This window comes from Macaca mulatta, chromosome 4 (genome assembly GCF_049350105.2).
Source record: "Macaca mulatta isolate MMU2019108-1 chromosome 4, T2T-MMU8v2.0, whole genome shotgun sequence".
In the NCBI taxonomy this organism is placed as follows: Eukaryota; Metazoa; Chordata; class Mammalia; order Primates; family Cercopithecidae; genus Macaca; species Macaca mulatta.
Window position 1 is genome coordinate 30,832,193 of NC_133409.1, and position 14,077 is coordinate 30,846,269.

Here is a 14,077-nt window from a genome sequence, read left to right on the forward strand (position 1 = left end):
GTCTGATTTTAGACTTCTGACCTCCAGAACTATAAGAAAATAGATGTGTGTTAAGTTACCAAATGTGTGGTAATTTGGTACAGCAGTCGTAGGGAATTAATACATCCGGTCAGTTTAACTATGTTAAATAAGCTACGTGCATAATGTCATTGTAAAGCAAAAGAGAATAAACAACTTCCAGATACTTTGTTTACATTTCTCTTTGTCGAATTTGATTAACTTCTCAGTTGCGGTGTTTGTCAGCTTATTCTTGGTTGATAAGCAGTAAAATTCCTAATATTTAAATGTATTTGTAGGCCTTTTTGGTGACTCATAGCACAACACAATTCTCTTGTTACCTGGAGCGAGTTCCCTTTTCTGGTTCCCTTCCTTAGTTTATAGATGAGATATATATTACCATTGTCTGCACCATCAATTTCTCTAAACCGTTTTTAGGCTGTGACTCAGCATTCTGACTTCTAGAAAAGGGAACCAAATTCTCACACGGGGCAATGTATACATTCAACAAAAGCCTGTTTTGTTTTATAAATACAATGTAGACATTCTACACAGTGTGCATCCATTTTGCAGCAGTGTCATTTTGATCCTGGTACCGGGAGATGCTTATAAGGTTTCTGAAATGTCCCACCCCAAGGCTCCTCTGAGAGAGTGTGAATTTGGTTTTGGCCACTTCTGGCCCCCACACGTTGGTTACCGGGGTCTTCTAAGACCTGCTAACCCACCACTGTTTTAATAGTACAAGGAAATCCTAGAAAAGGAAAACTGAATTGTTACAGTTTCCCCGATTAACATTCTGTTTTTCTGTCTTTATTTGAATGTGGTTGTTCTTTGAGGCTAGGGGAAATGCTGTTGTGTGTTTGTATACCCAGCTGAAGGATATATTGCTAGTTATTGAATGCAAAGCCAAAGAATCTCTTTTCCTAACTGTATTGGTTCTTTGAAGCCGGAGTACTTTCATTTTAACTGATGAATTTCAGTTTTAGCAGTGGGAAGAATCTCATTATCACGATTAGAAAAAAGGAAAAAAAAAAAATGCATGTCTCCATGGATGACACTAGAATCAGGAACGTCCACAGGTTTTTCCAGTGATTACTCTTAAACCTTTTGTTTTTATTTGGCCAGAATTCCAAGAGAAAATTTTCTTCAAGTGAGTTGTTGTTTTAACTGTTACTCTCCCTTTGCCTGTAAGTTTGACTTAATTTGGCATATAATGTATCATAAATGAGGATTTTCAGTGGAAATGGAAAACTATGAAATGACAAAATGAAATAACGTTCAAAAAGTGATGTTTTTCTAGAAATAATAAGTGGCTTTGCATTGATGACTAAATTCATAGCAGAGTTAAATACAATTAATATTTATGTAGAGAAAAAGGACACGAACATATATTAATACCTAACATTTGTCACATACCTTCTTTGTTATGTTAAATATGTTGTGTTTTATATGTTCTCTCATTTACTTGGATTCTTAGAAATCCCCGAGTAAGAATAACAGCAGCAGCACAACAAATTAGTAACTTTTGTTTATTAAGCTCTTCCTGGAAACCAGGCACAGGTTGTGTTTAATAGTAAAGTGAGCTTTCTGTGTACCATTTCCTTTAATCACCATTAAAAACCCATCAGAGGCTATTATTTTTATGTCAAGGACAACAAACCTTGTTGGCTTAGAGTTAGTAACTCGCCAAAGGATGTGCATCCAAGGTACAAGAGGATTCAAACACAAGTGTTTCTGCCCAAAGACTGACCTTCCATTGTCAGAGGTGGTAAAAGTCAGAATTAGACAACCAGGAAAAAACAGCCTAGGCTCTGAAGGTCAGAACAATACAATGACAAGGTTGCAGCCAGAACAGCCAAGAAAAGCACCAAGAGAGGGTCCCTGGAGGGAGACAGACTAGCTCTATCTGACTTTAAAAAAAAAAAAAAAAAAAAGACGTGGGATTGCAGTCCAGCAATTTACTGAGATAGCTGGACTCAGGAGAAAGAATGAACCACTAAACAAGAGTTAGCAAAATGTTGCCATAGCTGCAGATATTTAATTTTGTTGTTGTTTGTTAGCCTTGTAAATCCAAAAGTAATACATGCTTACTGTACAAAAGATTCAACACCACCACATTACATACCTATAAGGTAAAAGTTCGTGGCTGGGCGCGGTGGCTCATGCCTGTAAATCCCAGCACTTTGGGAGGCTGATGTGGGTGGATCACGAGGTCAGGAAATCGAGACCATCCTAGTCAACATAGTGAAACCCCGTCTGTACTAAAAATACAAAAATTAGCTGGGTGTGCATGGTGCTGCCTGCAATCCCAGCTACTCCGGAGGCTGAGGCAGGAGAATCGCGTGAACCAGGGAGTCGGAGGTTACAGTGAGCCGAGATCTCGCCACTGCCCTCCATGCAGTCTGGTGACACAGCAAGACTCCGTCTCAAAAAAAAAAAAAAAGTGAAAGTTCTCCTTCTCTCCCCACTCGTTGACCAACCGTTTTCTCATACATCCACCAAACCTGTATAAATACATATCTATGTGTATATAGTTGATCTTTGGGGATTTTGCTTTTTTTGTTGTTTTTTCCACAAAAATGGAGTCACGCTGCAATACTGTTTTACATCTTTTTTTCATGAAATAATGCTATACCTACATATTTCATATTAGTACTCTATTTCCCTACAGAGGTAATTTTAAAGAAAAATTTTGTATTAAAGAAGACTTTCATGGGTCTGTTCTCATGGTTGGTCAGTTTTGATGTTTTCTACTTTTCTTCCTGGAGCTATTAGCCCCAAATTATAGAGCAGTGTTTTGTTGTTATTCTTGGTTTGGTTTTAGGTTTTTTTTGTTTGTTTTTATTTTTGCTTTTAATAGCCTTTGTAAATGAATGGGGTTCTGACTGTCTTGGCCTCTGGACTTATCCAAGGCTAGAAATTCTGCAGTGGAAGGAAAATGTAATCCAATGTGAGACTTAGGAAAAAAAACACAAGTGCAAGACTCTTGGGACGGTTTAGTTTGGATGTTAAAAAAAAAAAAATTTTTTTTTTTTTTTTAAATCAAAACAAGTTTAACACATTTCCTCCTCTTCTCCGCCAAGGGCAAACTGTTAGAGCCAGATAGGACCTTGAAAATCATGTTAGCCTCTTGCTTTTGTTTACTTAGAAGTCCCAGGGGATTTATCCTATTTCCAACGCAGGTTGCAGGGCTGATTACAGAGAAAGCCAAGCCCAGAACCCAAATCTGTGTTCAAATCTTTCTGTGAGTGCGCAATCCATTGAAGCCCACTAAATTTTCAGGCCCCCACATAGTTTGTAGAATTTTCAGAGTCCAGCGGATTTTATTTTAAAGTCGAGGTATACATATATGCCATAGTACACATTTAGAGGGGCTTCTGGGAGGCCCTGTGGCAGTTGGCTGTAACCTAGGCTTGTGAATTCCCGCTCCACAGCTAAACTATGCCCTATGACCTTGGGAAATGGTCCTAGTTTTTCTCACCCTTCCTTTTGTTTTCTGTAAAATAGAGATAAAACTGCCTACCTCATTGGGCTTTTGTGAGGATAGACTAGCATTTGTGAAGTACATAGCCTGGTGCCTGGCTCCTTAGTCAGCTTAGTAGTTCCTGTTAGAAGAAAGCTCTTTAAAGCTTTTCATAAGTTTTTGAAAAGTAAAATTCAGTTTTAAAAATGGGACAATATTTATGTGTTAAATTATTCTTACAGTAGGAAAGAGATTTCAAAGACTACTTAAAATATTTTTAATATATTATTGTACATGGCATAAAATTCAAAATGTACAAATGAAACACATTAAAAAGTATTTGTGTGTGTGTATGTACCCTTGTACACATATTTTCTGCATATACTCGTTACATTTTAAATACTGTATCTTTACCCTTCTCTCTAATGTCTTGCAGATAGGACTAACTATAGCTCTTGATCAATATTGTCTAGTACTTTCTGTGATGATGGAAGTATTCTGTATTGTCTAGTAGAGTAACCACTAGGATATGAGTCTAGAAGTGTATTTCTTACAACAGAATAATTTTAAAGTCAATTTTACTTAAACGTAGTAACTATGGGTGACTGGCCTGTGGCTACCGTATTGAACAATGCCATACAAGATATTTATGTCTATGTTGCATTTTTCAAAAGCACATGGATCCCAAATTTTAAAATTAAGAACAAAATCATATATAACTGTGAATTTAATATTAATTAAAGCAGTCTGTAGTTCTGTACATTTTAAATTATGTGTGACTAATATGTAGAAAGCTGAAACTGGATCCCTTCCTTATACCTTATACAAAAATTAATTCAAGATGGATTAGAGACTTAAATGTTAGACCTAAAATCATAAAAACCCTAGAAGAAAACCTAGGCAATACCATTCAGGACATAGGCTTGGGCAAAGACTTCATGACTAAAACACCAAAAGCAATGGCAACAAAAGCCAGAATAGACATATGGGATCTAATTAAACTAAAGAGCTTCCGCACTGCAAGAGAAACTACCATCAGAGTGAACAGGCAACCTACAGAATGGGAGAAAAATTTTCCAGTCTACCCATCTGACAAAGGGCTAATATCCAGAATCTACAAAGAACTCAAACAAATTTACAAGAAAAAAACAACCCCATCAAAAAGTGAGCAAAGAATATGAACAGACACTTCTCAAAAGAAGACATTTATACACCCAACAGATACATGAAAAAATGCTCATCATCACTGGTCATCAGAGAAACGCAAATCAAAACCACAATGAGATACCATCTCACACTGGTTAGAATGGTGATCATTAAAAAGTCAGGAAACAACAGATGCTGGAGAGGATGTGGAGAAATAGGAATTTTTTACACTATTGGTGGGAGTGTAAACTAGTTCAACCATTGTGGAAGACAGTGTGGTGATTCCTCAAGGATCTAGGACTAGAAATACCGTTTGACCCAGCGATCCCATTACTGGGTGTATACCCAAAGGATTATAAATCATGCTACTCTAAAGACACGTGCACACATATATTTATTGTGGCACTATTCACAATAGCAAAGACTTGGAACCAACCCTCATGTTCATCAGTGACAGACTGGATTAAGAAAATATGGCACATATATGCCATGGAATACTATGCAGCCATAAAAAAAGATGAGTCTGTGTCCTTTGCAGGGACATGGATGCAGCTGGAAACCATCATTCTCAGCAAACTGTCACAAGGACAGAAAACCAAACACTGCATGTTCTCTCATAAGTGGGAACTGAACAGTGAGAACACTTGGACACAGGGCGGGGAACATCACACACTGGGGCTTGTTGCGGGGTGAGGGACTAGGGGAGGGATAGCATTAGGAGAAATACTTAATGTGAATGACGAGTTGATGGGTGCAGCAAACAAGCATGGCATATGTATACCTATGTAACAAATCTGCATGTTGTACACATGTACCCTAGAACTTAAAGTATAATAAAAAATAAATAAATAATGTGTGGCTAATATATTTTATTTTAAAATCAAGTAGCTTAAATAAGAAGATGGGAGTTCATTTTGGAGAACATGCTGCGAATCAGAGAAAGCTGTGAAATGGCTGTTTGTAGAATAGCACATCTCAACCAAATCAGAACATTTAAATCAACTTAAAGTGGAAAAATTCAGAAGATTAAGAAGCAGCATATCTCAGAACATGGGCTCATTTTCCATTATTTTATTCAAGAAATATTTACTGAGTACCTAATGTGTGCCATGCAAGAAGGGAACTTGCCCGAGACCCTGACTCTGCTTACTGCCAGTGCCCCAAACTCATTTCCTTTTGTAAAAGAAAAAGCTTCAGAAGAAAATCAGTTTTCATTCAGCTACTACAAGTGATTTATTTAGCAGGAGCCCCTTGCTCACTTCTGTAGTCAGTCGGCTAACTCTGGGCTGGAACACTAGTAGGGAAAAAGTGAAGTATGTGTTCATTCTATGAGTGCCTACACCATTTTAATGTAAAAAAGCCAAGAGATTCCAGAATTTAAAAAGCTTTTTAATATTCCTTTATGGAAAGGTATAAATAAGCTCGGAATCGTGGTGTCCAGCCACATTGCCTCATTCTTCTGCCCTTGGGGAAGCCCACAGTGTAATTTGTCTTTTCTTTTGGCTTTCACCTTGTCTTCCCCAAACAGTGATTGCTTCTTATGTTAGCATTGCATTTGATCTCAGTCTTATTCATTTTTTGCACTTCGAAAATTTTCTGTTATGACATGTTTTGTTTTCATAATAAAAGAAGAAAAATAAATAATATCATAAAACATAGTCCAGGTCACAGAGTTGTTGAAAGCCTGACCAAGCAGAGATTGTGAAGAGAAGGTAAATTGGAGTGGGAAAGATAGGATTAGAAGATAGAATTGACAAAGCTTGACTACAGTTTAAAACACTGGTTTTATGTAATTGTGATCTATTTTAAAGAAAGACAAATGCAAAATAAAGGTTTTGGTTTTTTTTCCCACTTGTACTCACGGCAATCAAATCTTAAATGTATTTCATTATTTTTCAGTCACTCATCGTTTAAGATGATTTGCCAAGTGTATTTTTAGCCCACAATATAAAATCAGTGTATATTTGGGGTCATGAAAAATGCTTAGATGAAATAATGGGAGTTCGTTTTTCTGCAAGACCATTTTTTTTCTGTTTATCTTAAGTTAATGATAACAAATCCCTATTGTGAGATTATCTTACTAAGATAGGTACTGGCTTAAAAACAAAAAGTAAGGACTGAAAGATTAAAGCCCTGAAAAGGAATGCTTGAAGAGCATTAACTTTACCAGATTCCTCAGGTTGGCAGCTATTCCCCTTTGCAAAAAGTGTTAGAAATTGATCTCTTTACTTGGAAGGAAGGATTTTACAGAGGGCTTCCAGAAACACATCTGATTTCCAGTTGCAATATCAGAATATTCTAGTTATATTGATAATCTCCAGAGAAACAAAGTCTATGAGTACTCTAGTCAAAGCAAAAGATTATCTGATTGTAGAATTTCTAAGGTATTATTTCTAAGGTATTCTAGCTTTTTTTCTGAAGTAACAACTGTGTTTGGCTATATGTGTTGACAATAATAGTCTGTGTAGAAAAGGGAGAGAAAAATAAAACAATGTATCCCATTTTGTTATTTCCAAGAGGAAAATGAGTCTCTAATGAGATGTCCCCAAACAGTGCTGCCGTTCTCAAAGCACATGCCCCAGATCTGAGTGAGTTTAATTATCGTGGGGACAGTGAAACAAGGACATTTAAATCAACTTAAAGTGGAAACATTCAGAAGATTAAGAAGCAGCATATCTCAGGCTGCATAGAATTAATATTAATATTTGACATCTCTTTTCTCTTAGAAGGAATCATCTTTGGAAGGGGGCAACAAAGTTAATCCCAAACATGTTTTTGATTAGCCAGTACATCAGAATCAGCCCATCATTTTGGAGAAAGAGATCAGTTCTCTGCATAGATAAGCCTTCCAATGTTAAGAGACAAGCTCTGTGTGGTATCTAGATTGCTGCAGAATAATTTGAGCCTCACGCAGGACTTTTGATCAGAAGAGAAATTTTGATCAGGAGGGAAATTGTTTTATTAGGGGTATTATCTGAACTTTGCTAGAGCTATTTACTCCTTTACCAGAAAAATGAGTTAAAATCTGAGGATAGAAAATAATATGTTTCATGAAAATAATTCCTTTTTATGAGTCTCCAATTGTTTGGTTGGTGATTTTTGGTTATTTATTTATTTATTATTAATTATATGATTCTTTCAATAGCTTTTGGTGGTACAAGTGGTTTTTGGTTATGTGGATGAATGGTATAGTGGTGGAGTCTGAAATGTTAGTGCACCTGTCAACTGAGTAATGTACATTGTATCCAATATGTAATTTTTTTATCCCTCAGCCACATCCCACCCTCCCCTGGTTCGTTATTATACTATGTATGTTTTTGCATCCTCATAGCTTAGCTCCCACTTATAAGCGAGAACATGTAATATTTGATTTTTTCATTCCTAAGTTACTTCACCTAGAATACTTACCTCCATTTCCATCCAAGTTGCTGCAGAGGACATTATTTTGTTCTTTTCTGTGGCTGAGTGGTAGTCCATGGTGTATATAGACCACATTTTCTTTATCTACTCATCAGTTGATGGGCACTTAGGTTTATTCCGTATCTTTGCAATTGTGAATTGTGCTGCAATAAACATACACATGCAGGTATTGTTTTCGTATAATGACATTTTTTCCTTTGAGTAGATACCCAGTAATGCGATTGGTGGATCGAATGGTAGATCTACTTTTAATTTCTTTGAGAAATCGCCATACTGCAAAGGTTGTACTAATTTATATTCCCACCAGCAATGTATAAGTGTTCCCTTTTCACCACATCCACACACAACATCTATTGTTTTTTGACTTTTTAATAACAGCCATTCTGGCTAGAATAAGGTGGTATTTCACTGTGGTTTTAATTTGTATCTCCCTGATGATTCGTGATATAGAGCATTTTAAAAAATATATTTGTTGGCCATTATATATCTTTTTTTTTTTTAGAAATATCTATTCATGTCATTTGCCCACATTTTAATGGGATTATTTGCTTTTGTCTTGCTGATTGAGTAGCTTATAGATTCTAGATATTAGTCCTTTGTCAGATGCATAGTTTGTAAATATTTTCTCCCATTCTGTGGGTTGTCTGTTTACTCTCATGATCTCTTTTTATTTTTGTTGTTGTGAACAAGCTTTTTAGTTTAATTAGGTCACATTTATTTTTGTTTTTATTGCATTTGCTTTTGGGGTCTAAGTCATAAATTCTTTGCTTAGGCCAATGTCAAGAAGAGTTTTTGTTTGTTTGTTTGTTTTTAAGAAAGAGTCTTTCTCTGTCACCCAGGCTGGAGTTCACTGGCGCAATCTCAGCTCACTGCAACCTCCACCACCTGGGTTCAAGTGATTCTCTTGCCTCAGCCTCCTGAGTAGCTGGAACTACAGGCAGATGCCACCACACCCACCTAATTTTTGTATCTTTAGTACAGATGGGGTTTCACTATGTTGGTCAGGCTGGTCTCAAACTCCAGACCTCGTGATCTGCCTGCTTCGGCCTCTCGAAGTGCTGGGATTACAGGCGTGAGCCACCACGCCCAGCCCAGAAGAGTTTTTACTAGGTTTTCTTCTAGAGATTTTGTGGTTCAGGTCTTAGAGTTAAGTCTTTAATCCATCTTGAGTTGATTTTTATGTGTGGTGAGAGATAAGGGATGCAGTTTCATTGTTCTACATATAGCTATTCAGTTTTTCCAGCACCATTTATTGAATAGGATTTCCTTTCCCCAATTTATGTTTTTGTATGCTCTGTTGAAGATCAATTGGTTGTATTTGGTTTTATTTCTGGGTTCTTTATTCTGTTGCGTTGCAATGTCTATATATCTATATTTATACAGGTACCATGCGGTTTTAGTAACTATAGCCTTGTAGTATAATTTGAAGTCGGGTAATGTGATGCCTTCAGATTTGTTCTTTTTGCTTAGGATTGCTTTGGCTATTTGGGCTCTTTTTTGGTTCCATATGAGTTTTAAGATTGTTTTTTCTAATTCTGTGAAAAATGATGTTGGTATTTTGATAGGAATTGCATTTAATCTGTTGATTGCTTTGGGCAGTATGGGCATTTTCACAATATTGATTCTCCTAGTCCATGAGCATGGGATGTATTTTTATTTGTTCATGTCATCTACGGTTCCTTTCAGCAGTGTTTTGTAAGTTTCCTTATAGAGATATTTTGAGTTATTTTTTTTTCTCTTTCTTTTTTCTCTTACTGTCCTTGAGTTCTTTATTTGATTGTCAGCTTAGTCATTGTTGCTGTAGCAGTGCTACTGATTTGTGTACATTGATTTTGTATCCTGAGACTTTACTGAATTTATCAAATCTAGGAGTCTTATGGAGGAGTCTTCAGGGTTTCTAGGTATTTGATTGTATAATTGGCAAACAGAGATAGTTTGACTTCCTCTTTTTTATTTTGGATACTCTTAATTTCTTTCTCTTTCCTGATTGCTCTGGCTAGGACTTCCAGTTTTGGTCTTTTAAACAAACCTTAAAAGATGGCTAAACTAAGAGATGGGGAGTATATTCATCTATGACTTTTCCTCTGCTGCTCTGTCTCTTATGCTATATACTAATTTATTAGCCAATAAATATCTAAGAACCTGGCTGCTCAGTGTTCAGTAAATAATAGCCTAGTTGAAATACCTTGTTGGAATATGGGACCTTTATCTCAAAGTGGAATGTCTCATTTTTCTCACCATGCTTAGTTGTCATGTCTTTATGATTGTATTAGGGGCTATTTTACTATTTCTGTTTCTGTTTGTGTTATATGTTGATGTGTATTATGTCAGTTAAGCCTAATAAAAGATCCTATTAGAGACCCAAGGAAGTACAATTGTCACCATTTGAGATATAAGAAAACAAAGGCTCAAGGTGTGAAATTCCTACCCTGAGGTAAGAGTTCTCTTAAGTGTTGTAGCCTCAGGGAGGGACCTCTCTAGCATGTCAGACTGATTTGTTTGACATCACAGAGCAATGCAGTGTAGTATCAAGTTTCAGTCCCTGTGTATCCTACAGTTATCTCATTTTTCTACCCAAACAGGTTCTTATTCATTGACCAACATCAAATAGGACATATGCTCAAGAGGGTGAAGGGAATAGAAATGTATAAGATAAATCTTACTGTGCCTAGATACTTTCTATGTAGGCACAGGGAAAGAGGACATAGTTTAAAAATATGTATTTACATATGAGTAGAGTACAACATATACTAGAGGCCAAGGCCCTTGTTCTCAAAGCACTTAGATTCTGGTAAGCCAAAAACATTCTCGACTGTCAAGTACAGAGTGACATATCCATTAATTACAGAGTGTGTGTCAACTGAAAATATTTTGAGGTATTGGCTTTCAGTGAATTCTGATAAACTTTATCTCTTACACACATCTTTGGCTCAGGAGTAAAGAATTTGTAACATCAAATATGTTAACTAATAATCAGCCAGCTATCAGTAATCATAATGAAAATCATGTGTTGTCATTATGGCATTTTTCTATCTTAGGAAATGCAGCTCTTTCTTCACTACTATTGCCGTATGTTTAAAGGAAAAGAATTACTCTTATGTGACCCAGTTCACACCTTGTCAAATCCTTTTACTCGGTATGTCAGCCAATTACAAAGGGCTTGTTTTTACGAATGTGCTTGCCCATCAGTCCAAAAGTACCGCTGAAACCAGAAATATTTTCTTAAAATGTAATCTTCCAAACATGGCATTCTGGTAGCATAACCATATATTGTGATTTTAAAAAATGCTCAACATTTCATAGCCTATGGAAGAATCTCATTTTTCCTCAGGCCTATGGCAGTTCTCAATAATTTTATGAGATGTAGTATTGACTATATCAAGTTGAAGAAAGGTCACAGATCTCCATGTAAGAATTTGTAAGTGATTAGAAAATAAAAAAGAACAATAAATGTAATGAAACATATTATAAGGAAAGTGTTTTCTGTATCAGTTCATTAGTTTTCAAAGCCCAACAGCATGAAATTAATACGATTTCTACCAGCAAATCATCTCTCCAATGTTTTTTCTTTTTTTCCCCTCTTTTCTTAGATTGAAAAAGAAAAAACAAGCCAAACAAAATGCAGAGACAGCCTCAGCTATGGCTACAAGGACTCATACTGGGAAGGAGGATGCCAATACAGTAGTTTTAGAGCCAGACAAGTGCAACATTGCTGTGGAAGAGGAATATATGACTGATGAGAAGAAAAAGAGAAAAAGTAATCAGTTAAAGGAGATTAGGCGTACAGAACTAAAGAGATATTATAGTATCGGTGAGTATTCATGGCGTTACTGCAGTATTTTCATTTAAAAAGCCTATAAGAATTTTTAAAAGGCTATCATTTGTGATGGATCATAATAATGGTAACAGTTTGTGGAGCAGCTGCTATGTGCCCCTGGCCCTTGCTTTATATACATAATCTTGTGTAAGGGGATCACACTAAAATAATGTCTCATTTAAATTTGTGTTCCCAGCATTTAACACAGTGCCCAGCATGTATTGTGTACTAATAAATGTTTATCTGAAGAAGAGTCACTTTCTCTTTATGAGAAATATTTTTCTCAACGTATGTAGACATATTCATAAATATGCCGATAGAAATGCCTGTACTTTTTGTCATTTGCTAGACAGTAGAAAATGGAGGAGACATGGCCTAGCATCTGTCAGTTAAAAAAAGAAAAAAAAAAAAAGCCCTAGGAGTCTTTTTTTTTTTTTTTTTTTTTTTGTTGACAAGGAGTCTTGCTCTGTTGCCTAGGCTGGCGTGCAATGGCATGACCTCGGCTCGCTGCAACCTCTGCCTCCCAGGTTCAAGCAATTCTTCTGCCTCAGCCTCCTGAGTAACTGGGACTGCAGGCGCCCGCCACCACTCCTGGCTAATTTTTTGTATTTTTAGCAGATGGAGTTTCACCATGTTGACCAGGCTGGTCTTGAATTCCTGACCTCAGACACTTGGGAGTCTTAAAGGGAATCTTGAAATGAGTCCACAGTGTTACATAGTTTCTCAGAACAACCCCTGCATCTGAAACTACATTCGCAGAAGTGGCATATCTAGCTTGACCTGAATCATCCATCTCATACCTACTGTTATATCACATACACTCATGGATTTTCTTTCAAAGAGAATGCAAATAAATGAAATAAATAAAGGGTACCAGGAATCAGAACTTGGCATGGTATACAGGTTATGGCATAGTTGAGATTGCTAGGAAAGGGAGAGAAAACTGAGAGCAGTATCTGAGAACACACTGCAAATACGGTAAATGAAATATGGTTTTGTAGCAGAGCAATGACACTTGTTCTGAGCCACCCTCAAGTTGGTCCTAGTTAATACCAAAGTTACAGGAAGACATACGTTTATGTCTCCATGGTTTTTTTAATTTTATTTATTTATTTTATTTATTTACTTATTTATTTTGAGATGGACTCTCACCCTTCGCCCAAGCTGGAGTGCAGTGGCCCGATCTCGGCTCACTGCAAGCTCTGCCTCCCGGGTTCATGGCATCCTCCTGCCTCAGCCTCCCCAGTAGCTGGGACTACAGGTGCCCGCCACCACGCCCAGCTAATTTTTTGTATATTTAGTAGAGATGGGGTTTCACCATGTTAGCCAGGATGGTCTCGACCTCGACCTCGTGATCTACCCTCCTCGGCCTCCCAAAGTCCTGGGATTACAGACATGAGCCACCACACCTGGCCGTGTCTCCATGTTTAATGTAACCTTCCAACAGTGTTAGAAGACATATGGCATGGCATGCAGGTCATGGCATACTTGAGATTGCTAGGAAAGGAGAGAAAGCAAAGGGCAGTTACTGAGAACACACAGAATACGGTAAATGAAATGTGGCCTTGTAGCAGAGCAATGACACTTGTTCTGGGGTGCCCTAAACTTGGTCCTAGTTAATGCCAAAGTTACAGGAAGACATACCTTGTATCCATGTTTAATGTAACCTTCCAACAGTGTTCAAAGATAAAATGGACTGCCCTTTAGGTAGTAATAAGTGCTGCATTGCTGATGTTGCTACCATACAGGCAGATGCTCTCTCGGCAGCCGAAAGCATGTGGTTTGTAGCTTTACAGTCGGCTAAGATGATTGTATAATGTATTACATGTCTTAATGGATGTTTTTAATCTCAAGCTATTCAGTATTTTATAAAAAGCTGTAACTGTCAACCTGTTGAAAGATACTTATGTGCTGTTAATAAGCTTCCTCTTAAAATGTAGATATTAAATATTATCCCTTATTTCCAAAAAGAGGAAAAGGATTAAGGAAAATTGCATTTCATATCTTTTGTTTGTTTTGAGATTGGGTCTTGCATTGTCACTCAGGCTGGAGTACAGTGGTAGGATTATAGCTCACTGCAACCTCCGACTTCAGGGCTCAAGCAGTCTTCCTGCCTCAACCTCCTGAGTAGCTGGGATTACAGGCACATGACACCACACCTAGATATATATATATATATATATTTTTTTTTTTTTTAAGAGAGAGAGATGGGGTCTCACCATAAAACTGGTTTC

General features: G+C 37.0%; 1 protein-coding gene across 42 annotated transcripts in view; it reads left to right on the forward strand.

Annotated features, from left to right (window-relative positions):
* Positions 1 to 14,077, forward strand: part of NCOA7 (nuclear receptor coactivator 7) — a 159,889-nt gene that overhangs the window by 66,774 nt on the left and 79,038 nt on the right. For all 42 annotated transcript variants that reach the window (XM_077999368.1, XM_015137491.3, XM_077999379.1 and 39 more), the window contains one exon: positions 11,617 to 11,837. In XM_077999368.1, coding sequence (XP_077855494.1) covers positions 11,617 to 11,837 — 221 coding nt within the window. The remainder of the gene's footprint in view (positions 1 to 11,616; positions 11,838 to 14,077) is intronic.